The sequence below is a fragment of the Colletotrichum paranaense genome (assembly GCF_030867605.1).
Source record: "Colletotrichum paranaense strain IMI 384185 chromosome Unknown Scaffold_6.1, whole genome shotgun sequence".
Classification (NCBI taxonomy): Eukaryota; Fungi; Ascomycota; class Sordariomycetes; order Glomerellales; family Glomerellaceae; genus Colletotrichum; species Colletotrichum paranaense.
In genome coordinates this window covers 1,616,771-1,641,395 of record NW_026848964.1, presented here as the reverse complement: position 1 = coordinate 1,641,395, position 24,625 = coordinate 1,616,771, and the positions used below count along the sequence as shown (strand labels likewise).

Genomic DNA, 24,625 nt, shown 5'->3' with positions numbered 1-24,625 from the left:
TCAGTGGCAGCTTGCGCTCCGATCGACCGGGTTCCCAATCGTCCTTTGAGCGAGCCGACAGGGCTACATTTTTTCTTTCTTTCTTTGGTTGTTCAGACCAAACAACACAGCTCTCTCCATTGCAGCAAAACCGATCTGTCCAATTCCTCAAACCCTCACGTTCCACCGCAAACATGAACACCGTAAGTTCCTCCCCGGCCGTCGCACATGGTTTCAAGTTCTTGGCTGACATCAAGCCTAATCCTAGGTCAAATCATTCTGGTAGGCTTGACTCGTCGCCCTGGTCGCAAACCGCTCTCATCAATCAACAACACTGACACTCTTTCGTCTCGCAGGCTCGGATGGGGCTCCCTCTGCGCAGGTATGTTGTCCTGAGCCCTTTTGCGTCGCGTAGCTAACCAACCCCCGTGTCAGCCGGCGGAGCTGCCTACTACTTTGCCAAGCAGAGCATCAACGCCGATCGTGCCGCCCGCTTCGAGGAGCAGCGCCAGAAGAAGGCGATGGTCCAGTCTCTTGAGTACGGCGACAACGTTCCCTCCCAGCCCGGCTCCGCGTCCGCCATGGCCGGGGCTGCGCGCACCGATACCGCCGGCTCCCCTAGCCAGGAGTCCAGCTCCGATCCCGCCCCGACCCGCCACGCACCGGCGACCGAAGCGCAGAGAGTGACGGAGAAGAGCAAATACGAAAGTAGTACGCCGTTCAAGAGTCCAAAGGGGGATCGGTTCTCATAGTCACTGGACCAAGGCGGTGGATGGACCCAGAGCTCGTGTAGTATAATTGTTTGCTCGGCCGGTTCTGGCTGTACATTGTATCATTGAGGACGACACGAAGAAACGATGACCAATTTTCTGCGCCCTATTTCTTGCGTTTGTCGGGCTTCGCGTTGGTGACTTGAAAAGCAGTATCTGATTTGGGAGCGTGTCAATGATTCATTACACCTGGAGCATGCTTCGTCTCCGTTGGTGAACCCACGCAATGCACCACTCTCGACATCAGTGCCTCCATCAATCAACGAGTCTCTACCATTAGCCTACGATTGGTCGTTCTGTATCGGCAAAGCATGTCAATTGCCTCAAGGCCAATACCTCAATCTTTGTCGACTTCAAGCACGAGGGCCGATCGGCGCAAACCGCTAAGACACAGGCCGCTGTTCGCACTGGGCAGATGGGTCCTTCCGGAAGATGCCGCAGAAACCCCCAATTCCGACCTCCAGCCTCAATCCGAGCTAAGCCACTTTGGCCCTAAGCACCCAGCTGTCGCGGCCGTTGCAGCTTGTGGCGGCACGTCCTTTTGCTCCAGCTCTAGCTCGACCTCGACATCCCACTTCAACCTCACCTCTTTGCCCAACGCCTACTCTCCCAGATCTAATCCACCCAGCAGGCATGCGACCGGGTCACAATGGCGAACCCTGAGCTAGCGATAGCCAAGGCCTCCTTCAGCGCCATCCTCTTCCGCAAAGAACCCGTCTCGCTCACCAGGCCCGAGATCGAGAGCTTTCACGCCCTCCTCCACGACGCGATACACCAGTGCTCGCCGGCCAACGTTCAGGTTTGACGCCCTCCAGCGGCCTCTACTATTGCCGCTGTTCTCTCTCTATCTCTACACATCTCTGTGTGCGCTCCTGTGGTTGCAAGGTCGACTAAACTCCCGCCGCCTCTAGAAATGCAAGCGCTGGATTCTCAAGAACCTGGTCCCCTCGCCGGCGCGCGTCAGCGCCGTCGGCAAATACCTGGCCGCCCTCTCCAATTCGTTTCCCGATGATGGCAAGACGAAGCCCTCGACGCGAAGGAAGCGTCTGCACATTCTCTACCTCATCAACGACGTTCTCTACCACGTCGCCGTGCGCGATCGGGATGCGCGCTTCGCGACCGCCCTAGAGGCCAGCCTGACGCCCCTACTCCACGGCGCTGCCAAGTTTCCAAAGTGCCCCAAACAGGCAAAGAAGCTCGAGGATCTGCTGGCCCTGTGGGAAAAGCAAAAGTACTTTTCGGCGACCGTCATCGACGACCTCCGCGAGACCATCAAAGAAGCTCCCTACGGCGGCAAGGTAGCAAAGGGAGAACAGGGCCAGACGGGGTCGAATCTCGGCTCGAAGCCCGCCAAAGACGCGCCCTACATGATTCCCTCGATCCATGGCGACCCCAACACGCCCTGGTTCGACCTCCCAGCCGCAAATTGGCTGCCGCATCTCACGCCCAACTCGACAAAGGCCATGAACCCAGACATGATCAAGCCGCTGCAGCTCGCCCCAGGACCCGCGGACAAGGCCCTCGCCAAGGCGGTAAAGGACTTGCTCGCGGACGTCGAAAGACTCTACAACCCAGGCGTGGCCCCGCGAGATGATCAGCAGCAGCAGCACACAGGCCTCAGCGAGATGGGTGAGCGGGTCGTTCTCGACGAGATCACGGGCGAGGTCGTCGACGGGGAGACGTACTACGGGTGGTCCCGCAGGTTCTGCGAGAAGATGAAGCAGCGGAGGAAGAAGACGAAAGGGGGGGCAACCGATCGCGGCCGTGGGCGGTCCGACTCCAGGAGCCATTCTCGAAGCTCGTTCCGTAGCAGATCCAGCAGGAGCGACTCTCCGCCGGCCTTGAAACGACGCAGAGTATCGCCGGACTCGCGGACGCCTAGCCGTAGTCGCAGTCGGAGCCGGGATCGTCGGCGCAGCCCTGCGCGTGGCAACCGCTACGATTCGAGAGACTACAGCAGGTCTAGGTCGAGATCAAGATCTAGGTCGAGGTCGCGTGCTCGGTACAGATCAAGATCAACGTCGCGCGATCGTAGCTCAGCAAGAGACCGAGATAGAGATAGGGGCCGCGGCAATGCCAGCAGGTCACCACTACCACCATCCGACCGCAATCGCCACCACAACCCCCCAGACTTTGGGACGGGAAGTCACACCGCCGGCTGGGGACAGCAACAGCAGCCGCCGCCGCCGCCCCCTCCCTCAAGCTACAACTCCTCACAAGTCCAAGCCTTCCCGCCGTACCCCCCGCCACTACCACAGGCGGCAGGCGGGTTCGGCCACTTCCCTCCGCCGCCACCGCCTCCGCAAGGCTATCAGGGCCAATGGCCGCCGCCGCCACCACCACCGCCTCACCTGGGCGGCCCCCCTCCCTCACACGGCTGGGCTCCTCCGCCGCCGGGCCCAGGGGTTCCGCCACCGCACATGGGCGGGTGGGCAGCTCCTCCTCCTCCTCCACAGCAGCAGCAGCAGTATAATAATTATCAGCAGTACGGACGAGGCAATGGCGGCGGGTACCGTGGACGCGGGAGACGAGGCGGAGGCTCTGATCGCGGCAGAGGCGGGTGGTGAGGTCGTCTTGAGATCAAAGAGGAGATCGGAGAGAAGAAGAATCTGTAGATTAGCAACCAAAACAAATACACGCCATCAAACATGAACACGGTGCCACCGCGAGCAAACTCTCAAAATAGTTCTGCGTAAGCCGTTTTTTGTTACCCAAGTCTAGAATTGTGGCGGAATCACACGCCAGTACTCATTCATCGTCCAAGACAGAAACCAAGGAGGTAAAAGAACCATCGCGATTCCCTCAATTCCTCGCGGAGCAATAAAGCTCGCGCAGAAGAAGAGGAAAATCATCGTCTTCCCTCCCTGAATTGCGTCCTTTGTACGCCAATCCCATCTTTCTCGTCCATCCACGCCTTCTTGTGCTTTCCGTCCCCTTTCTCCCAACGCTCCTAACACAACGTTTTTCTTTTCGCAACCCCCTCACACCAAATCTCTGTCACCCCAAAAACGGCGGGCGGGGGCAACTCGATCTCGAGTCGAGTCTGTATTCCACGCGAAAAAAAAAAAGAGAAAACAAAAGAAGTGACATCATGAAAATTAAGTTATGTTTCCGGGGGCTGCGAGGCCCCATCCCTAGCGCACGGAAACCTTTCTTTCCTCTCCGCACCAAAGTCGTTTCCTGGGTGATCCTCTGAATCATTCCCTCCAGCATACAACTCATGCATGAGTTTCCCCTTTTAAAAAGTCTCCCCTCAACCGGTTGAAGGCATGTCATTCAGTGATGTCGGTCCCCCGTCATGACTCCTCGTCCGCCTCGGCCTTGACTTCGCCGTTCTCTTCCGCGTCCTAGAATCGGACATGTTAATCATCGTCCAGTGGGGCGTGGGGCACGCAATAAGTCGAACAGAAGGCAGCGCAAAGGCACGCCAAACATGAGCAAGGGACAAGCGTAAATCATGGTGTGGGCTGATCATACCGAGTCTTGTTGCTCTTGCCGACGATCCCTGCGATCTCCATCCTGCAGATTAAGAGAATCTAGACGCTTCTGGTTGTCTTCGGTGCCGTCAACCTCGTCGACGCGGGAAAGGGATCCAGCGTGGGCTCTACCCGCGGTCGGTGCGCCGTTTGCTGATCGTCTTTGCTCGGCCTGATCTGTGATGGAAGCCCATTTCCTCTCGCGCAAGGCTTCTCTGGCCGCGGCGCTGTTCTGTTGCTCGGTGTAGTCGTGAGAGCAGTCATCGAATAGTTGGGGGTTAATCTCCATGAACAGCTTCATGGCGTTGTACACCATGCCGTGGATGGTGCTGTCAGAGGTTAGCGGGTCTCGAGTATAGGGAGCGTCCGTACTCACCGGTTCCAGTGGCCCTTTGAATTCTCATAGAGCGGCGCAAACATGATGGGCAGGATAATCTCGACGTTGTCGCTGACCAGGTTGCAAAAGTACTCGTTGTTCCAAAAGTAGAGCGCTCGCTCTGCGACCTGGAAGTGAGGGCTGGCTACAGACTTGGCGAGCTGGTGGAACAGAGGCTCCTGGACCTTGGCAAATTCGGCTGGATCCATAACTTCGAAGATGTCTTCGACCTCGTTAAGGAACATAACCTCTTTTGTGCTGTTGACCTTGGGCCAGTATCGCAAGAGGCCGAGCACGACCTGTACACGTTAGCTCAGTCACCGACAGAAACACAAGACGACTCACCTCTTCCGTCAGCGACGCGTCCTTTTCGAGGAACTGGACAATGCAGTATGCCAGCTGCGGGTGGTACATGCTCAGACTCTTGACTTTGTGCAATGGTATCAGCACCCTTGTCAAGAAGGTCTTGTGCTCCTCCTTCAGCGGCAGGGCGAATCCGTTGATAATGGAACCCAGAATCTCCAAAAGCTCGGCGATACCGTTGAATCGTTCCGTTTCGTATGTGAACTGGAAAAAGACGTTGTTGATGGAGCGGCGGATAAAGGAGCGGAGGTTGAGGAATTTGCCGTAGATTCGGTGCAGGGTCGTCTTGAGGAAGTCCCTCTCGCGCGGGTCCTCGGAGTCGAAGAGCTCCAGCAGCTGGAGGACGAAGCTGTGGTCAATGTAGGCTTTGGCAATGTTGGTATTGAAGTCTTGGCTCTCGATGAATCGGAGGAAGAACTCGTAGACGACCTGGATATGGGGCCATGCAACCTCCAGGACGGGCTCGTCTTCCTCGGGATCGAACGCTTCGCCCTGGGGGTTCATCGGCGGGGGAATAGGGCGGAAGAGGTTCTTGGCGAACATCTCGACGACTCTGGGGTACATGGGTTCCGTAATGACTTGGCGGTTGTTAGCAACGTAGTCGAGCAGCTCGTGGAGCGCCAATCGCTTGATCTCCTTGGACTTCATGTCACCGCTGGCATCGTTAAAGTCAAAGATGACGTTGCACTGGTCAATCTTTTGCATAAACAGCTCCTGGCGGCGGTTAGGGGGCACCTCGTGGAAGCCGGGGAGCTTCTCGAGCTCGCGGTGAGCAGAGATGTCGAATCGTGAAGAGTGCTGTCGCTTGGGTGTCCTGAGACCCTCGGGGACGTCCTTGGGAGTCTGGTGGAGGCGATCGAACATGAGCGACTTGGTGCCGGCCTTGGGGGGCGCGAGATCGTGCGGCATGGTCTCTGCGGCACCGGGAGGTGGGACGTGCTGGGAGAAAGTGTCAGGGATCAAGAGTATCATGAACAGGACGAAGGCCACAAGCTTACCGGAGCACTGGGGCTGATGATGACAGTAGGCGGCAAAGTTCCATGACGGCCTGGAGAACCTGCCCCGTTAGCACCTTGGGCAGCACCCGCAGAGCTGAAGCGGTCGGCACCTTGCTGGTTGCTCAATGGAGAGGGCTGGTTCGCGGTGCCGTGCTCTCCGCCGGCGTTGTTAGGAGGCAGGGGCTTGTTGCGGGCATCGGCGAGGTTCGTGGTGGAGGACGAGGGCGTCGGGTTGGGTGACTGGTTGGCATCTCTGCCTGAGCCAGCACCGCCGGGGGATGCGGTGCCATCTTTGGCGTCCTTGTTCTTCTTAGGCTTATTGGGGTCTTTGCCGCGCGAGAGCTGAGCATGCTGGGTTGTCAATATCGTGTTCAGCAGCGGGATTGGGCTTCAGGGGCAACGGGTATGAACGGAGACAACTCACCACCCTCTGGCTGAAGCGCTTCATTGTGGACGTCACTGTAGTGTTCCCTCTCTCCGTGGGGCGACAGACTCGCCGACTCGAAAGCTGCAACTAGAGACTGTAAACCGCAATGGACGCAGGTCCAACAACGATTCGGGATATGGAGGAGCGCAGGGCGGACGGTCGAGGTGCAGGTGGTGCTGCTGCTGCAGGGGGTTCAATATCGGCCGGGTGTCGTCGAATGTGGGCAGGCGATGCGGGCGGATTGGTAGACGGCCCGGACGGCGAGCTGCGCAGTAGAATGAAGGGCTATGCGTGGGCGCGGTGGGTGTTCAGGCGGTAGCCAGCACGTCGGCAGATCGATGTCAACGTGATGAAAGGAGTGCGTTGCTGTCGCTTGTCGCTGTCGCTGTTGCTCGGCGAGTGCTAGGGTTGGGTTGTCAGGAAAGCGTCGCTTCTGGATGCGAAGAGCAGGGGGTGGAAGCTAGAGTCGAGAATTGGCGGGTGAGTTGCGACAAGGTAACGACGCATCAAAGGTTGGCAGATGAAGAAAAAAGGTATGGGCGATCGGGCAGCGAAAGAAGAGAGCCAGACGCGAGAGGTTGAAGGTAGATGGGGGGTGGAATCTCTGGATCGTCGGTAAAGCTGAAGTTGTTTGCGGGGCCCAGGTGTGAAGTGTGAGACGACGACGCGGGACCAGAAAGCCGACCTCCCCTAACGTGCTAGCAGCGGTGCAAATATTAAGGTAGAGAGAGCGGTGCTTTGGGAGTCTGGACAGCTGGAGACGGCCCCAGTGGTGCGGCGGCAGCCAGCCAGGAACAGGCCTCAACACTGTTGACACTGTTGACAGTAGGAGGCGCTGTTGACGCGGGAGTTGGGGGTTGGATAAGAAAGGTTCAGATAAGGCAAGTTCGACAGTCGGTCAATGACAGAATGGGTTTGGAAGAAGGAGAAGTGGTGTTGAAGATGCGCATTGGGATTCCAGAGAGGCACGCAGTCGGCATATGGGTGCTGTTGTTGTAAGAGGGGACGGATGAGGTTGACGAGTGGAGGTCGAGGCAATGGCAGTGGCAGTGGCAGTGGGCAGTGGAAGGTGTGGTCTGGTGCTCCTCGCCTGCATCATCAACCCAACTGGACAGACTGCAATCGCACCTACTGCGCAGGAATTGGGTGGGCACGCCGCACCACAGGTGGGTTTTGGGCTGTTGAACTGGAAACGCACCTCAGGTCAGTCTGTACAGTCGCTGCGAGGATCACAACAGGGCACCACGAAGTACCTAGCAGGCCAACAGCGGCAGGCGTGCAGGCGCAGGTGCTGTGCAGAACGGATGGAGTAAAGGGACTTTAGTACCTCCCGTGAATGACAACTGTCACCGACTGCCACGGACTGGTGGCTGAGCACGGATCATTCAGGGATTAGGTAAGATAAGTTGCCCTCGTCTGGTTGGACAGCTGGGGTCATTGCTTCTTGCACTTTGGCAGCTGTGATTGGCGGGATGGAAGCTGGACCCTGGAGCTCAATCTCTCCTGACGGGCATAGTGTTATTCCGGAGCATTTTGACGGGTCCGGGTCGGGTCACTGCACCACTGCACCCCTTTGGCCCCCACAGACCATCTCCACACAAATACATCACAATGCACACAGAGGCCATGACAGCACACTGCCAAGCCACGCTGCGAAACTGAAGAAAAGGGTCCCCATTCCGTTTGATCCGTGTCATTTCACTCTGACATACTGTGATGGCATCACTCTACGATCCGGCACTGCTGCTGCTCCTGCTGCTGCTGCAAGTCACCTGCTAGCCCTTGCAGGGACCTCTCCTTGGGACGCATCCCGCGCCATGTGGGCATCATCGCATCACCACGGGCCCAAGCTGCCTCAGAAACCACCGTCGCCCAGTTCTTCGGGAACAACTCTCCAAGTGGTCAACATTGGACGAAAAAAAGGGCCAGCTGAGGCATCTGAAACGCGAAAACGTCTGTCTCCATTCCTGTGAGACTCTGCATCGCTGTAAATAGAGTTGATGGGGATTCCTGATGGGAGAATCGTCGCGTGTCTTTTACGTCCTTAATCCGTGTCTGAGGCGAGATTCATCTGATGTCTTCGGTGATGCCACACTGGATCTACCTACCTACTGTGTGGCAGAGAGGAAACTTCGCGACAATTTTTGTCGATTCCATCGCGCCTACCGTTGCGCGAGCTGTACAGTGCAGGGACTCCATACGGCCCAGAGCACCCGCTGAAATGCAGTGACCATTCGGAACGGGCTACACTTCGCACCGTGCATCAAATCCATCACGGTCGCTCGGGACGGCATCACAATTCCAGTGCCAGCCACGGGGTGACCAAAACGGCCTTCGGCCTGGATTTCAGTCTCGCCAAGCGCTCCCGCTGAGACATCTTCCATTACACGCGCTTCCACGGCTTCAAGTCAGAAGCAGCCAATCATCTGGCCCCGACTGACCACCACTAAATCTCGAACCAAGTGTGTCGATAGAAACCAACAATAAGCCGTCGCTATGGACACCCAGGTCGAACCAGTCAATGATGGAACGGCGAAAGAAGGCATCGAGGCCGTCGAGGGCGTCGAAGGTGTTAATAAGGACGATATCTCAAAAGACCATGGCCCATCACCACCCAAAGACAGCAACTCGGCGCCCCGGTTCCCGATCCCCAAGAGGACCATGGGCGCCGTCGAAATTCCCATGATTGTCATGAACTTGGATCGCACAGAAAAGGCTTTTGGCAACGTCTCGTCTTTCCAAAATGTGTGTATCGCGGCGTCATAGTCTCTATCCGATACTGACGCCAGGCCAGATCCTCGACAGTGAGCGCAACACAATCCCATTCTATCTCAACCCAGAGAGCCCTTTCCGCAGACCCATCATGTCTCACAGCGCTACGAGCCACAATGTGGTCTTGAAGGTCACGGTCCCGAAGCGGACCGGCAGGAAAAGGAAGAGAGGGTCGGATGGGCCGTGGGAAGGTGAAGTCGAAATGCGCGATGTGCCCAGGGCCAGCCCAGGAGCCGAGCCCATTTACTCCAGGTCGAGGCTGGACAATCCAAAGCTTCTGCGGCGGAAAATGCGAGACAACGTCGACAGGTACAGCGTGGAAGCCGTCGGCGTCATCAAGCACACCCACCGCTTCAGAGGTGAGGACATTCTCATCCACTCATCTACGTCAACTGACAAGAGACAGGCATGGCGGATTTCCACTGGGGCCTCGAGCAGTCTCCCTTCATTTCGAGGTTCATGAACCAGGTCATGCCTGGCGATAGTAAGTTGAGTCCGAGCGCTGGCCGAATGGCATCTAACTCGCCACAGTCACCAAGATGAGGGACTTCAAGTTCATTGACGGCGTCGACAAGGGGCCCAACGTCGACATTGTGCCGCCGCCCGTGTGGACGCCAATGACGCTTCCCTTCATCTACAACTACTCCCAAAACCCCTATGTCCGCACTGAGCTCGACCAGACAGGCCAGGCGCAGCTCATCAACACCCAGCTGCCGACTCTCATCGGCTACTTCCTCAAAGCAGACCAGTATCCCATTCCGGCAGGCCCGCAAACACCGTACGACGGCTCTGACGAGGAGGTCACGTACTGCATAGCCCGCATGCTGGAGGCGATGGAGGAGCGGCCCATTTGGACGCGCCGGTCCCTGATGAACAAACTTGGGTCCGTTGTCCGCAACGCCAACGTCATGAAGCGCTGCGTCGGCTACGTCGGCTACCAGTTCCGTGGCGGGCCCTGGCGCGATGCCATCATCAAGTATGGCGTCGACCCGCGCACCGATCCCTCCTTCAGGACGTACCAGACGATGATCTTCAACATGCGCAAGCTCCAGGCTGGGCACATTGGTGAGACATGGCATGCTATCCGCAGCCTGCGCACCGAGCAGCGCCAGCCCCAGGGCGACAACCACGAGTCCCACGTCTTTGACGGCAAGTCGTACTGGACCGACGGCAAGGTTTGGCAGATTTGCGACATAACGGATCCCCTGATTGCAAACATCTTTGCAACGGCACCGCAGCGTCCCGAGGTGGACATCTACAATAGTGGCTGGTACCACCAGGGCACGTGGGCCAAGGTCAAGGGCATCATGAAGACCAAGATGATTGCGATCCAGTTTGGGCGCAAGCTCACGGACGACGACTTTGCCGGCATCTACGATGTGCGCGACACGACGCCGCCGCCGGGCTCCTCGAGCGTTCACGTGCCGCTGCCGGACCTCGAGCTCACCGACGCCGAGAAGCGTGTGCTGTACGGCCGCCGGTTCAAGGAACCCAAGAAGAAGCGCAAGGGCACCGCGTACCGCGTCACTAAGTCTAACGGGCCGCGGGGCGTTGCTGCCGCCGCCGCCGCGGGGCGCAAGGCTGCTCGTAAAGAGGACTCTGGTGCCGAAGACACTGACGAGGACGAAAGCGAGGACGACGTTGACTACCTCAATGATGACGATTACGAGCCCAAGAGGCGGGTTTTTGCACCCGTGCCTGGTCTTGATGAGGGCATGGAGGAGGAGGAAGAGGAAGAAGAGGGGCTAGAGGAGGAGTACGGCGATGAGGATGATGGAGACGGCTACGGGTACGATGACGATGAGGGATATATTGAGTACGATGAGCGTCTTATGGAGGAGACCATTTTTCCCGAGCGGCGTGGAGTTCGCTTCGCAGACGATCAGGGAGGTGAGACGGACGTGGATGCGGCGTATCCCTCGGAAGTCCTGCCTTGATGTAACAGGGGTATGCCGGAATCCTCAACCTAGGGGTCATCACAGTAATGCAGCTCAAAGTGGAAGCAGAGAATCACTGGCGTAAGGTTCGCATTATGCTCTGTTTACAAACTAGGTCCCTCGGATATATATCCCATGCCCGTCTCTTATGCTACCGTATTCCGTGGTCTGCCCCCAGACTTTACAAATAGGAGAAATGCTAAGACGCGGCAATAACCGCACAAAAGCGTATATGTCAGAGACATCGCGAAGGGAGAAGTTGGCGAGATGGACACAGAGAGAGACCCTCACTGCACCCTGAGCACCTTGGTCTTGTTCTCCTTCTGCTGCCGCATCCCCTCCACCCACGCCGCCGTCTCCCGCAGCGCCCGTCGGGGATCCTTTTTCCGCTTCAGCAGGAACCCCTGGATCTCGGCCGGGCTGAAGAGGCCGTCGGGGATCAGGGCGCCAAACTGGTCGGCGATGCGTCCCAGCTCCTCGCCGTCGAATTCGTGGCGCTTGTTCTTCTCTGCTGCTTGTGCTGCCGCTGCGTCCGTCTCTGGTGACGATGGCGATGGAGAGGAGACTTTCTCTGTTGGAGAGGCGAAGGAAGACTGCAGAGGCAAAGGCGTCGACGGAGATGACGACGAAGAAGAACCGGAAGCGCTCCCGTTCCCATTCATCACAATGGGCGGCGCGGGGTTCGTCGGCGGCGCAACGTGCCCGTCGACCCTCTTGGCCGGGCTCGCGCCGTCGGCCTCGTACATGCGCTGGAACAGCTCCGTCGCCTGCGCGGGCGTGGCGTTGGTGAAGCCGACCTGCAGGTCGACGCGTCCGGGGCGAATCAGGGCCTCGTCGAGGGATTCGGGCTTGTTGGTCGTCATGACGAGGATGCGGCCTTCTTGGGACGCGACGCCGTCGATGGCGTTGAGGAGGCCCGAGAGGGAGATGCCCTTTTTGTCGTCCTTGGATTCCTTTTTCAGGGCGCGGGCGAGGTCCGAGACTTTCCAGTCGTCTTTGTTCGTTGTCGAAGAGGTCTTTTTGCTGCTTTCGTCCTTGGTGTTGTCCTTGGAGTTGTTGCGGTTGGGTTTGGAGTCGCCGTCTTTGGTGCCGTTGGGAGCACCACCACCAGCGGCGTCAGTCTCCGTCTCGTCTTCGACGCGAGCGAGGCCCGCGGTGTCGATATCCTCCAGCAGCACCACGCACCGACGCGGCAGCGAATTAAACAGCGTCCCCAGATCCTCCTCCGTCAACGTCGGCTCCAGCAGCGAAATCACAAAGATATCGAGCCCAAACACGCCAGCGAGCGCAAACGACAACGAAGTCTTGCCCGTCCCGGGAGGTCCGTAAAACAAATACCCCCGCCGCAGCGGAATCCCGCGGTTCGCGTACCACCGCGGCGTCGCCGGGTGGAGATACTCGTTCATGTCGGCCATGACCTGCGCCTTTTGCCGCGGGTCGAGCACGACGGTGCGCATGGGGCGGACGGGCCGGTTGGCGACCTGGCTCCAGTTATACCGCCCTCCGTAGCGGCGCATCGGCGCCGGGCTGGGCCGCTTGATGGTCGTGCGCGCGTAGTGGTCCTGGTAGTAGAACTCTTTGACGAAGCGGAGGAGCTCCTTGATGGGTTCCGGGTTGCGGCCGAAGCACGAGACGATGAGGTCCTCTTCCTTGCGGAAGGTGCCGTAGTTGGACTCGCCGTCGAAGACGGACTGCTGTTTGCGGTGGAGGCGGAAGTAGCGCTTCTTGTACCAGAAGCCGTGGACGCCGACGGCGGGGACGTATCGCGGGGGCTACTCAGTGTTAGTTACGTATCAGACATTGTGTAAAGACAGACTTACAGCTTTGGCTTCTTGGTTGGAAAAGTTGAGAAACTCAGTCGCGCCGCTCCCGCTCCCGGCAATCGTCCTCGTCTGCAGGGCCTCGAGCTCCTCCTCCTCCTCCCACGCCGTCTTGCTGACTGTCTCGGCCGTCAGGGAGCGAGAGCTCGCCATCAGCGGCTGGAGCGCCAGCCACTTCATCATGTGCGTGTAAATCTCGTCGGTGCTCGAGACGTGGATGGAGCTCATGAAGTTATCCTGGATCAGGCGGAAGACGGCGCCGTAGGCCTGGCGGACGACGCGGTTCGCGGCCCAGAAGAAGCCCGCGAGCGTCAGGATCAGCGTCGGGTCGATGCCCAGGTTGGAGCCGATCATCTGGTACAGGAGCATCAGGGAGCGCACGACGGGGTTGAACTGCCCGCCCAGCATTGGCAGCAGGGACTCCATCATCTTGTTGCTGTTGCCCGCGCCGTAGCCTCCCCGGCCGCCCGTCATGTTCTCCGCCATGGCGGTCAGGTTGCCCTTGAAGAGGGTTGAGAAGTCCATCTTGCCTAAGTCTATCATCTTGGTGGCGATGGATCAGGGAACGACAAGGTAGATGCAGACGCCTGCTTGTTTATATACTGTGCAGTAGATACCCAGAACTAGGTCCAAAAGGCAGAAGCAGTGAATTGTGGGTTGAAATAAGACTCAGTTGAGGCAACCGGACTTGAATAAGCCGCGTACTTGGTTAGGCGATCGTTGCCTTGCCTTTGTGCTTAATGTCAGATACAATCCAAGAGAAAAGGACTATGCATAATAGACCAACTAAGAGTACGCGCCACTGTAGCCTTGTAGTCGACTCTGGAAGTCCGACTAAATCGGAATCCGAGGTCAGCAGAGTTGCCTGGAGTGGCGAATGAATCTACGGCCTCTGCCATGAGAAGAACTAAAGAGATTTGCGGCTCTGTGATTGAACCGTTGCAGCAGCTCTAGCCTGGTGACTACTGGTTCGAGTGCAACGAAAGAGAAGAGTGTGGGGGAGTGTACGTCAACGTCATCAGCAGCTCCAATTACCGTCAGCCTGTCAGGCTCGGGATGGGAATCGATTGGTCTAGCCTAGAAGACGAGAAACGATCCTCGCTCGCGGCAGGCAGTGAAAGAAATCTGTTTGCATTCCTAGGTTGCACTTGCAGGTGCCGCGTTGCCTGGACTCACCAGGATGGTGACTTGCAGAGAGATACCTATCGAGGTCGCATGTGACTCATGGGATCTAGATCTTCACAAAACAGAGACACACCATCCCAGCAACTACAGTGACTCTTCATCAGAGTTGGGATGGCAAAAATGGTCGGCTCCGAGGGACTACCCAATTCAAGACCGAGTTGCATTGTCTCTTCGTTGACGCTAAGAGGGGGGGCGAAAGATATGCAGAGAAGTTGTAAGACTCAACGTTGGAAGGGTGCAGCACCCGGGAACAACGCTCGCGCAGTGGCGGGCTTGTACTCTTGAGGCCGCAGTCCTATGCCCGTGTGGCTGAGGGCGCTGAGCCGTGTCTGGCCGCCACTGCATGCTTCTGGTAGAGGAGGCCTCAGGCAAGTGCCGTCTTAGCCGGGTAACGGTATCCGCAACGGCCCGGCATGGTCCACTTTACTCGGTCCCAACGACTGCCGCATCCGGTCCGGGCTTTGTCGGCCCTCCGGCTACCAGATAATGGGAGGCTCGCAAGATGAGACTTAGTTATGAAAGCCTCGATACTCGGCTCATTGAACTTGAGTTACTATTTCCCCGTCATGGGGTCTATCAACAACCAACGGTCCAAACGCCTCCCAATGCCATATACAATCGTCTTTCCCAAGTTCAAGTCCCTTTTGCTCGCCTCCCTTCTGCTCGTCCACTCCCATCAGCTTGATCTCCCATGCTCTCCAGGCATTGATTTTCTCACACTTCACTTAAGATAGCACTGCAGGGCGCATCTGTCGCCACCCCCGTTTTTGCTAACGTGCTTGAACTTTGCCCCCTCGTTTCTCCCCGCCCGCGCGCAGGGCAAGTCGCAGTCCGAGTCCTTGTAAGGGTCGCTGCCGCTGTTGGCGTCGTTTCAGTTGTACCAGGTCTCGACGCTGAGCTTCTCGTACTTACACAGCGGGTCTTCGCTGATGAGCTCCATCGACTAGATGCCGAAGACGCCAAGAGCGAAGAGGACGGTGGTGAACTTCATGTTGAGAAGGGGGAGACGGGGTAACGTAAAGATAAATTTACGTAGATTTTAGATGTAGGGCAGTAATTTTTGAGTTGAACTTATTAATTCCCGCGAATCGAAGCATCGTATAGAAGCCTGTGTTCGGATTGATCCCACCTTCCATCGTCAACTCACCGCAACCGCAGTTGCGTAAATCGCAACTAGCTCTTTGAAATCTAAAGAGAGTGCACTCGTATGTGTAGTTGATCGTAAACTCTCCTAAAGCTATACGGGACTATTTTCGTATTGCAAAAGGGGCCAGTCAAGTCAAAGAACATCGCAAACTCACAAGGACAACTTCAAGGGCAGGGCGTACCCGAATTGTGTCTAATCTTCCAGGTGGAACTATACAGCACCTAGACGATTCTCAAGACCCTGAAGTGGCTCAAGAACGAGCCAGAGGCGCCAGAGCGCGAGTTATTCCTACCTGGTTATGGATCTCGGACTCTGCTTGACTAAATATCATGACAACTAACGAGTTATTGCGAGTGTTTAACGACGGGCGAGCTCCAGTATCTGCCGAGGAATTCATAACGAATGCGGCAATGATGAGCCTACGGAGTGTTCCGCCGCAGAGACGAAAACGAACCGAAAAATCATGTACGAAGTAGGCTATGAAGGTAAAGAGATTCCGTGTTTGAACGTAGAGGTCTACGAGTGAGAACTGTTTTTGTGGTAAATCATTCGCATGCTAGCGATGGTTAGAATTAGGTGCGCTTTGTTGATATCTCTGGAGTTATCCGTAGATGTCAGAAGGGTGGGTGACTGTTCTCTCTCTGAAGTTGGTCATGTACGCCCAGGCACCTAACCAGGGCGATCTGGCGGCGTTCTTGATACATGGGCATAACGATGAGGAACGGATATCATCGAGAGGATAGTGAGTGGATAGTCTCCTTCGGCAGAGTCCCAGCATCGTCAACCTCCAGGCTTCCTTATACTCCGAACCTTTGACAAGCGGTCCTAGAAGCCATAAATTGAATTTATATCTTTCATGTGCTAGTTCTTGGGCTCTTGAGCGTGTGATGATAGAGATTAAGTTTCATGCTATGTCTACTGTCATCAGAGTTTCCCCACTCCCACCCTTATAGCCTGACACCTGAACGGCTTTAGTCAGATCGACGTCGTTGTCAACTTGACGCTCGCGCAGGCAACTCCATACAGAACGATAGGCAGGTCTTGAAGTTAGTTGACCATTGAGATGCGAGTTGAGTCGCCTCCGTACACGTATTTGGCGAGGGATGAACAACGGTCTTCGCATATGCCTACGAGCCCCTTTCACTCCGGTTTATCTGGAAAGGCAAATTTGGTGAGCAGCTATCTGTCCGCTAAATATTAACAGAACTGCCTGGGATATCTACACAGCTGGTCAATGTCCGAGGATCTCTGTGCTAGGCCAGTAGTCATTTCACCGTCACCTTGGACATAGGGGTGGGTGTCAGTACGGAAAGTTCAACGCAGAAGTCAGATCAATTCCCGTTCGTGGTATCAAAGTTGGCCGCTTCGTCCAAACGACTGTGTAGGCTGGTCTCCAATCTTGATTTACAGCCGTGTTGAGAGAGCTCCAGTGCTCGAAGTCGTGAAGAGTTGAACGGGAGTCTTCGAAGATCCGCAACTTTGGCTTTGACTTGGACAGAGAGTGACAGTTAGCTGTCATCGAACACACCGCCAGAGCAACTCAATTGCCCAAGGCACTCAAAGAGATCTAGTAGTCATTGCGATGGTGATGTTCAGATTGGATTTGGAAACTTGACCGAGCACTACGTTGCCCTCGGGCGACCACTGCCGCAGGTAGTGGCCTCTGAGATATCTGGAGACTGGATCGGGAGGCTGCATTCATAGCATGGATTTATCTTTCCTACCGTTTGCATACCTTCTAGAAGTCTAAGTCACATGGTACATTCCCTAGCTTACTGGACAGACCGCAATCGAGTTTCTCGCGCTTCTATCTCTAGCCCGCGACTTGTCGTTAGCTGATCACCACCACAGGTGAGTGTCCTCAGCCCAGACCCAGGGCATAACAGCCTGATCTGTGACACTTCTTCACATACTAAGACAGTCTCGAGACTATAATTATTGACTGTACTGGACTCGGAGTACATAGCGAATGGCTGGTCACCAAGGAGTTGCCTATTTAGAGAGCATGACCACATCGTCACATCTATATTCTAAACCAAACATCGACCATGCCAGGGAAGTCAACGTGCCTTGTGCAGTGCTGAAGCTGAAAACAACGTCAGGGCCTCTACCCTCTACAGTACGTCCGTGGTTATGGGATTGACACCTGCCATCATGACTGATTGTTGAAGAAGTCGTCAAGGAAAGGAGAAAGTGGTCAGGAAGAGGCTGAAGGTGGAGAACTAATGATTGTCAGCTTCATCTCCCTAGGCATCTGGAAGTCTCCCTTCTTCGCCTAGTATTCAACAAGGTATACGTATTAAAGGGATCTAGGGAGTGCGAAGCAACTTCTCATGCGCCTGCCTAGGGAGTGCCAAGAAGCCATTCATCGATCTCACAAAGGCAGACACTAGAGCTCCGCCTCGCAGGCACTTGCAGACAGACGCGGTAGGCTTTCAGCCGCACATCGATCAAAAGTTGGCGACTTCTGTTCGATTCGAAAGAAGCATTTAGCAGATAAAGCGCTGGAACCAAAGATATCAAAACGGCCCCGAGTCGAGTCCTGGCTGCTGCAGAGAAGATACTCCCACGAGATGAACTGCCGCTGCGTCAGCAACCCTTCGAAACTGGTAGTAATGGTATACAGCGAGGGACTCTGGGTTCAAGAAATTGTTTAGGGCTTCAGCCAGCACAATCGGCATCTCGACCGAATACGTTGCTTCGATGTTGACTACTACCGCAACATGGCTGGGCTGAGTATAAACACCACTGCTTCAAAGACGTGGTTTCTGCCACATGTTCGAAACAGACTCTCTGCGTTTGTCATTCGTCAGGACTTGTAAGTTCTACCATCTGGCCGCGACGGCTTCTTTAAGCAAGAGTACTTCGATCACAGACTGATCACATCTCGTCTTTCAACTCCAAAAGCCCAGATCAAGGTTGGTAGCTATAAATTGGCTATGTGATACAGATGCGCAGAGTCTCGCTGACAATGGTACCTCTCGCTGCTCTCGCTTAGGATCTGATACAACAGCTGGGTATCTCAGTCAACCTCTTTTAGTGGACAAGACCATCTGAAAGAGTGTACATATTCAAGTTGGGCCATATCTACAAGGGCAAGTCTACAGAAGTGCTCCAGGTTGTTCGATATGGGACATGCTCCAACTCAGCACCCGTGACACAAAGAGCCGCAGCAACGCGTATTGAATGTGACAGAGGCATCCCTTCAGAGACTTCATGATTAACATCTAGAGACTACAGCTTTGAAAAAACCAGCAACAAGTCGAGCAATCCATACAGTCACAGGTTGACTCTGGGCAAGCCAGGAAATTAGACATCGAAGCTCTCCTGTTGTCTTCTCCATCTTCCTCGACCCAAAAGGCAACCCAGGCACCGACTGCTTCCAAGCCATCAATATCACACATGAGTATGCAAGCATGTCTTCTTTCCAGACTGCCTTACACCAACGCAGCTCGACTCAATTCATCGCAGACAAGTCAGAGTTCCACCATGACGTGAAGTCCACCATGAAACTCTCTAATCCCACCTTGAGCTGGTTTATTCCGACGGAGTGTCTATATCGACGAGCAAACAATGTATCTCGATCGGCACCGCTCGATCCGTCACCTTTCACATACTTCGCGTCGAGTTCCCCAAAAAGCAAAGTCCAAAAATCGACAAACCTTCACCATACCAGTCCGGCTATTGCAACATGAACAAAAGATCCCATTCGAGTCAGCACATCATCAGTCCATCCGAGTCATCCCTCTCGCTTCCATCTCACAACTCCCGCAAGGATCCAACTCTGCTGCTCGAGGTCTAGACCAGGTCTAGGATCTTTCTTTTTCGCCTTCCGCCCCCTTTCTAAAAGAAGAAAGTAAAAATACTCCGAGGACAAACTTCTGCCATCCGATCCAAAAAGCAAACATGACCCTTCTTTTTGCAATATCCAAACCAACAGTTTCAGGGACGAACTAGCCTGGTCTTTTTTGATAAACCCCAACTATCCCAAAACTCAATGACCCATTGACCCCCATCCAGCCTACATGAACACCCTCTGATCTTCTCATCAAACCTAAACGCCCGTCGATATTCTTATTCCGTTAGCCACACTTCATCAATCAAAGCCCCCGAGTCCAATCCCAACCGTCATCAAAAAATGCTCCGAAAACCCACATCGTCGACCGTTGACCCAAAGAAAGTCTTCAAGACATTAATAACTCTCAAACTTATCCCCCTTTTTTCTTCTCGCCAAAAGACGAATCCACGTTCCACACCCCCGGTATCACTCTTACACGCCAACATCCGCCCCTCCTCCAACATCGTGGGCTCCACATCCCGTCGATGAGCGTAACCACAGCAGGCCATCGAACCGAGCATCACCCAAAAAATCCTCAACCCATGATCCCAGCCATAGTCCGCTTCCCTAACCTCCCCATGATCCCTCATCCCCGCTAGACTCGTTGCCGATGGGGGAGTAGAGACCTCCATCTACACAAGACTCCGTTTAATCTCCCCTACTCGTCGTCGCTCAAACGAAACACGCCAACGCGTCAACTTACGTAGGCAAACTTGCGCGTTGGATTGTGTGTTGCCGTACCCTCAGACATTGTGCACTCTTGGCCTCATTGTCCGCTGATGCCCTCGAGACGTGTTGCTGAGACAATTGGACATGAAAATCAAACCCGGTCGGCCGCCGGGCCATACGCCGGATTTCGATCGGAAGCTATTCCCATCAGGATAACGGCCGAAGGTGCCATGACCGCGATATCTTAGCGAAACCACACTCCAGGTATACAGCACCCGGCAGCAACATGTCTACACCAGCCGCGCGGCCAGAGATGCTTCAGAAGAAAATCCACAATGGGCAAACGCAAAACGGTAGCTTGCCACAATACTCCCAGTGCTAGAACCACGAGGATGAGGCTGGGAGCAGTACTCTCTGCCACAAAGTCAGACACGCGAGCAGACATACCCATGGGCCCATCCATAACGGCGAAGAGGACACAATGCCCTCAAGGTCGCAATCTACATGCTTCACCAACGATCCCACAGCCTTTCCCACTGAGCCCACCGCGATCATACCACATCATCTTGGGGGGAAGTGATGGAAAACCCTCCGGTTCCGCCGTCCCGGTCCTTGTTTTTTGGAAGCCCGCCGCCCACAGAGTTGGACCGCGAGTTCATCTGTATAGACACCCATGAACCATGGCATCTCATCTCCCACAGGGCCACAAGTACACAGCAGACCCAAACATGCTATGCGACAGCTCATCTCCTCCGCATCTCGTCAATATCGCTCGGCAACGGCATTTGGGATGTCAGAAAACCTTGGCGTATCCGGCTATCAACGTAAGGTAGGAAAACGCAAGATTAAGCGCACCGAATACATTGATCGCCCGAGTCTATTCCTCCCTAATGTCCCCCTCTGTTGCCTCGAATGCGGGCCCCAACGCTACGGATCAATGTCGACATCTCCAAGGGAAAAGCTAGATAAACTGTAAAGACAGATAGATACGCGAACTTTTGGTGAGTATCCAGATAATGTCTGCAGTAGCATTGCTGAGCCACCTCGGCTGGCTCATTTCACATGCGCGTTTCCTCAAGCTACGCCATTATGCCACAAAGCATGGGGACTCCCAGGCGGAGAGGACGAGGATAGACGGGTGTGTATCGATCTGGGCAGAAACCCCTCTCTATCTCGGACCACGTCCCTCTAGCATCTTGCAGACTAAGAATGAAAACGTACCAAAGAGCCATGCGTTCAACGGCCTCCCACGCGAGCTCATGGAGCACCGTGATCCACCATCCCCATCTTCGATCCTCAACTATCAGACATCATGTCACGTCTTGCCAGCCGAGTTCTCCAAAGGCCCAACGCACGGGAAACCTCGTCCATGATCTCCATTTTGGACCGACTGCGCGCCCCCCAGCTCCATGCAGCGGGCTCTTCCCCTCCTCGAGCATCAACCAGAAGTCCGCTGAGACCACTCGAGTCAAAACACCAGGGAGAGACACAAGATTACCCGGCGAAGAGCAGACTGCACTCTGCTAAGCATACTTCCAACAAGGACGAAACTCCCTATCGCAAACCCCAAGAAAAGCTGTCCACCGTTCCCACAGTTTCCCAAATACCCACACAAGCTCCCCATTGCTCCACAACGTATCCCCATACCGGTGAACATGCCCCCTAGCCGACATCTCACACACATACACATCCACATGGAGTACAGCATCCCACTCCGTCTCTGCGTATTCTTACCTCCGAGCCTTCTCTAGTCTATCCATCTCTCGGCCGTTGGGGCGTGACGGATCTGGGTCTCTGTCTCTCTCTTACAATGTCCAACCTAGATGGCGCCATCAACCGCCTGATCGTCTAACGCGTGCCTCGCCTCTCTGCTTGTCATGTTCTCCCCGTTCTGATCTCACGCCTGTCTGACTCGAAAGGGACACACACGCCACAAAAGACACAAGGTTGATCCCCAGACAGACAAGTCTAATACGCGCGTAACGGCTGGCTCACATCATCAAGATTCGCAAATCCTAGTGCCACTCGCTGATCCTCCTCAGAGACCTCACATGCCCGTAGGCAGACAAACGGAACCTGATATCTGAAAACCAAAAGTCTCACTCACTGGAGCCCCCAAACCAAAAAGAACAGACAACCACACACACCCATCAAGCATCTGCAGGCATCTACAAGCATCAGATATCAAACCCGCCTTCTCGTCGTCCTTCCCCAGGATGCTCGGCAAACATCCGGGATATCAATATCCTTCCCCAGTCATCGTCGTCAAGACTATCATCATCCCACATACTCCTCCATGCAGAGAGCACACACACACCCTCCTCAATCCTAGACATATCCAGGTAAGGTAATCCACGCTGCCAAAAACAAACATTACTACCATTCCCAATGAGGCAGCACTTGGATATCAAAAAAAAGCTCGAAGCTCAACCCACGCATCCACGCAACGCGGGACGATAGTCTCACATACATCAGTGACATTCGTGACCTTCTAGATACTTCTACTTCGTCCACACTGATTGACATCACGATACATTCGCGATACATCCCCCTCCAGCTTCTGCTAGAACCGCGCCCCCTCCAAGCTCCGCCAACAACTTCCGAGCTCCGAGCGACTCTCAATATTTTTTCTACTACCTCAACCCGCATAGTTCTGACATTCCCTTGACCTCACCTCACATGGACCTGACCTCAGATCACTCCTTTGCCGGGAGGAGCAAAGGCAGCCATATCCTGTCCCTGTACATCGCCCAAGAGCCGGCCGGCAGCACGCCCACAGCTCAGAAACGGAACCACCAAAACTTCCTCCCAAGGCCCTGCCCTGTCCTCTGCATCTGTACCCGTACCACCGAAGCGTCGCCGCCCTTATTCCCACGTGAATCCCGGCTACGAAGCATCTATAGAACACCGGCCTATCCGTGCTGCAAGCCCATGAGCAACAGACGGGGAAGGACAATGCTCCTGCATTGCAAAACCTGCCGGCGAGGTGAAGCAGCAGAGGCGGCGCGGACGAGGTGCGGTTAACGGACGAGGGTCCGGAAAGACAGAAATTCACACAATCCATATGCCGAGCCAGACAGAGCTCAGAGAGCGGCGGACCCCCCAGCCTCTCTTCCCACCCATGTCATCAAACCCCTGTCCAACCGTCCAAAAAAAACTCCATGCCAGCGGTCCCAAAGGGGCCCCCAGACGGCCCCGACGCCCCCCAAGGTGAGCAGTCAGGTGTAACCCCCTCACCGACATATCCCTCACCCCAGACCTGTCGTCCAACGTCGACTCATATCGAAGGCTTACTGCGTACCGTCCTCCTATCTCCCATCGCCCGCCGCCGCCCAAAAAGGTATCAGACTGCCTCGATTAGACGTGTCTACGCGCCGTTCCTCGGCACGTCTTCCCAAACGGCTGCCTTTTCGATACCCCCAGAACGTCCCCATTGGCACCATGCCTCTTTCACCAAAGGCACCCACGCACCATCACCCCCCTGCTCGATAACGGCGCTGTGTAACCGTTGCTACACCACAAAAGCTGACGAAAGCACTAGGGGAACCGTTCGCTAAAGAAGGACCAGCCCGCAGAACCCTCGTTGCCAACAGTGCCCCTTGCTCATGACCCCCCGGCCTGCATCTACCCTCCATCACGAACTCTGCAAACTGGTCTTCTTTCGTGCTTTGCCCTCACCAAAAGGCCACGGATCGCGGCTACTGTCCGGGCTGCCTCCCCTTCTCTCTCATCAGATGATTCTTGCGTATCCGTACTCGTTATCTTCCCGTTGTCATTGTCCGTGCCTTCCTGCGACCTACCGTCATATTCCCGGCCGTGTAATCAGGCAGCTCACCACGCGGCACGTGTCGTTGAAGAAGAGCAGCACTAGCACTAAACAGAGGGAGGGGAGGGAAAGGGAGGGATGCTCCGCGCTCCGCACCACTGGTGCCTCGATGCAACTCTCACATCAGATGTGAGGCTCTGCATGAGTAGGAATGCAGTGCATATCCTGCCCTGCTGCTGCTGCTCCGCTCCCGAAGGGAACTCGCAATGAATGTTGTTCGGCAGGATCCATCCCGCTCCTTTTGTCCTGCCAATGACATGCTCACGTGAACAAATGGCCATCCGTCGTCGCCAGGGGAGGGTATTTTGGCCGATGAGGTGGCTGGGGGCGAAAAGCAGCAAGTTTCCAAAAGATGACAACTCCAAAAGAAGAGATAGGGGCACCAACATCCAGGCGGTCGGTGTCGATCGAGCCCACCGCGCGATCCCGGTACCCGATGTACATGGCCCCTGAGAGGGGGAAACCCCCGATGTCGAGCAGGAGAGTTCCGCCGCCCATATCGCGCAGTCTTTTCGGGACGCAAGGTCAAAAGGTTCTCTATCCCCGACCAGCTGTTATTGTCCGCTGCCCTTGCGATCCGCTCAGCCCACACTTTGGTGGCTGGTCAAGAATAAAATGGCCCGCGAGATGGTCCGCCATGGGCGATCGCAGTCGTGTAACGATCAAACGGCCTTTTCAGCAGTGTGACGCAACGCTGCCAACGGCAAATGGTACGAAAATCCGTCCTCTCTCTGTTATTGACCTGGCGTCGGACGAGTGTCAGATCCGACCTGTCTCAAAAACAAGACGCAAAAGCAACAACCTCGAACCAGAGACAAAAAGAAAACAAAGCGACGGGTCAGCTCTCACCCGTTTCGTGACGTGGCAGTCCGCACCCTGACGCCTTCTTGATGAATCCACGAGCATCATCAGCAGGCTGTCTCGACAGGTACTGCTACTCGAGCATGCCAGATGCAGACCGCCGCAGATTTCCCCCATGCGTCGCTGCCTGCTCACCCGACTCTCACTCACCTGGGTCAGGATGAGATGATCACAAAGGAAA

The 24,625-nt window shown here is 55.5% G+C and overlaps 6 protein-coding genes across 6 annotated transcripts, besides 1 other annotated feature; 4 read left to right on the top strand and 2 right to left on the bottom strand.

Annotated features, from left to right (window-relative positions):
• Window positions 1-173: 173 nt before the first annotated feature.
• Window positions 174-731, top strand: CPAR01_08193 (uncharacterized protein; the record flags this gene model as incomplete). Its single annotated transcript, XM_060492461.1, has 4 exons — window positions 174-182; window positions 248-261; window positions 336-361; window positions 415-731. The coding sequence occupies 4 exons, from the start codon at window positions 174-176 to the stop codon at window positions 729-731; spliced, it is 366 nt and encodes a 121-aa protein (XP_060348831.1).
• A 667-nt stretch (window positions 732-1,398) lies between these two features.
• On the top strand, window positions 1,399-3,316 carry CPAR01_08192 (uncharacterized protein; the record flags this gene model as incomplete). The annotated part of the gene is made up of 2 exons (XM_060492460.1): window positions 1,399-1,548; window positions 1,661-3,316. The coding sequence occupies 2 exons, from the start codon at window positions 1,399-1,401 to the stop codon at window positions 3,314-3,316; spliced, it is 1,806 nt and encodes a 601-aa protein (XP_060348830.1).
• Window positions 3,317-4,045: 729 nt separating this feature from the next.
• Window positions 4,046-6,410, bottom strand: CPAR01_08191 (protein phosphatase 2A regulatory B subunit; the record flags this gene model as incomplete). The annotated part of the gene is made up of 6 exons (XM_060492459.1): window positions 4,046-4,096; window positions 4,227-4,554; window positions 4,602-4,900; window positions 4,947-5,903; window positions 5,963-6,313; window positions 6,387-6,410. 6 exons carry the CDS (start codon window positions 6,408-6,410, stop codon window positions 4,046-4,048), a joined length of 2,010 nt encoding a protein of 669 aa, XP_060348829.1.
• A 2,475-nt stretch (window positions 6,411-8,885) lies between these two features.
• CPAR01_08190 (uncharacterized protein) lies at window positions 8,886-11,098 on the top strand (the record flags this gene model as incomplete). Its single annotated transcript, XM_060492458.1, has 4 exons — window positions 8,886-9,134; window positions 9,184-9,520; window positions 9,568-9,645; window positions 9,693-11,098. The coding sequence occupies 4 exons, from the start codon at window positions 8,886-8,888 to the stop codon at window positions 11,096-11,098; spliced, it is 2,070 nt and encodes a 689-aa protein (XP_060348828.1).
• A 287-nt stretch (window positions 11,099-11,385) lies between these two features.
• CPAR01_08189 (uncharacterized protein) lies at window positions 11,386-13,443 on the bottom strand (the record flags this gene model as incomplete). Its single annotated transcript, XM_060492457.1, has 2 exons — window positions 11,386-12,870; window positions 12,919-13,443. 2 exons carry the CDS (start codon window positions 13,441-13,443, stop codon window positions 11,386-11,388), a joined length of 2,010 nt encoding a protein of 669 aa, XP_060348827.1.
• A 1,531-nt stretch (window positions 13,444-14,974) lies between these two features.
• Window positions 14,975-15,043: a sequence feature (Short protein (CPAR01_08188, KAK1538075.1) was converted to a misc_feature.).
• Window positions 15,044-21,069: 6,026 nt separating this feature from the next.
• Window positions 21,070-21,423, top strand: CPAR01_08187 (uncharacterized protein; the record flags this gene model as incomplete). The annotated part of the gene is made up of 1 exon (XM_060492456.1): window positions 21,070-21,423. The coding sequence occupies one exon, from the start codon at window positions 21,070-21,072 to the stop codon at window positions 21,421-21,423; it is 354 nt and encodes a 117-aa protein (XP_060348826.1).
• Window positions 21,424-24,625: the final 3,202 nt, after the last annotated feature.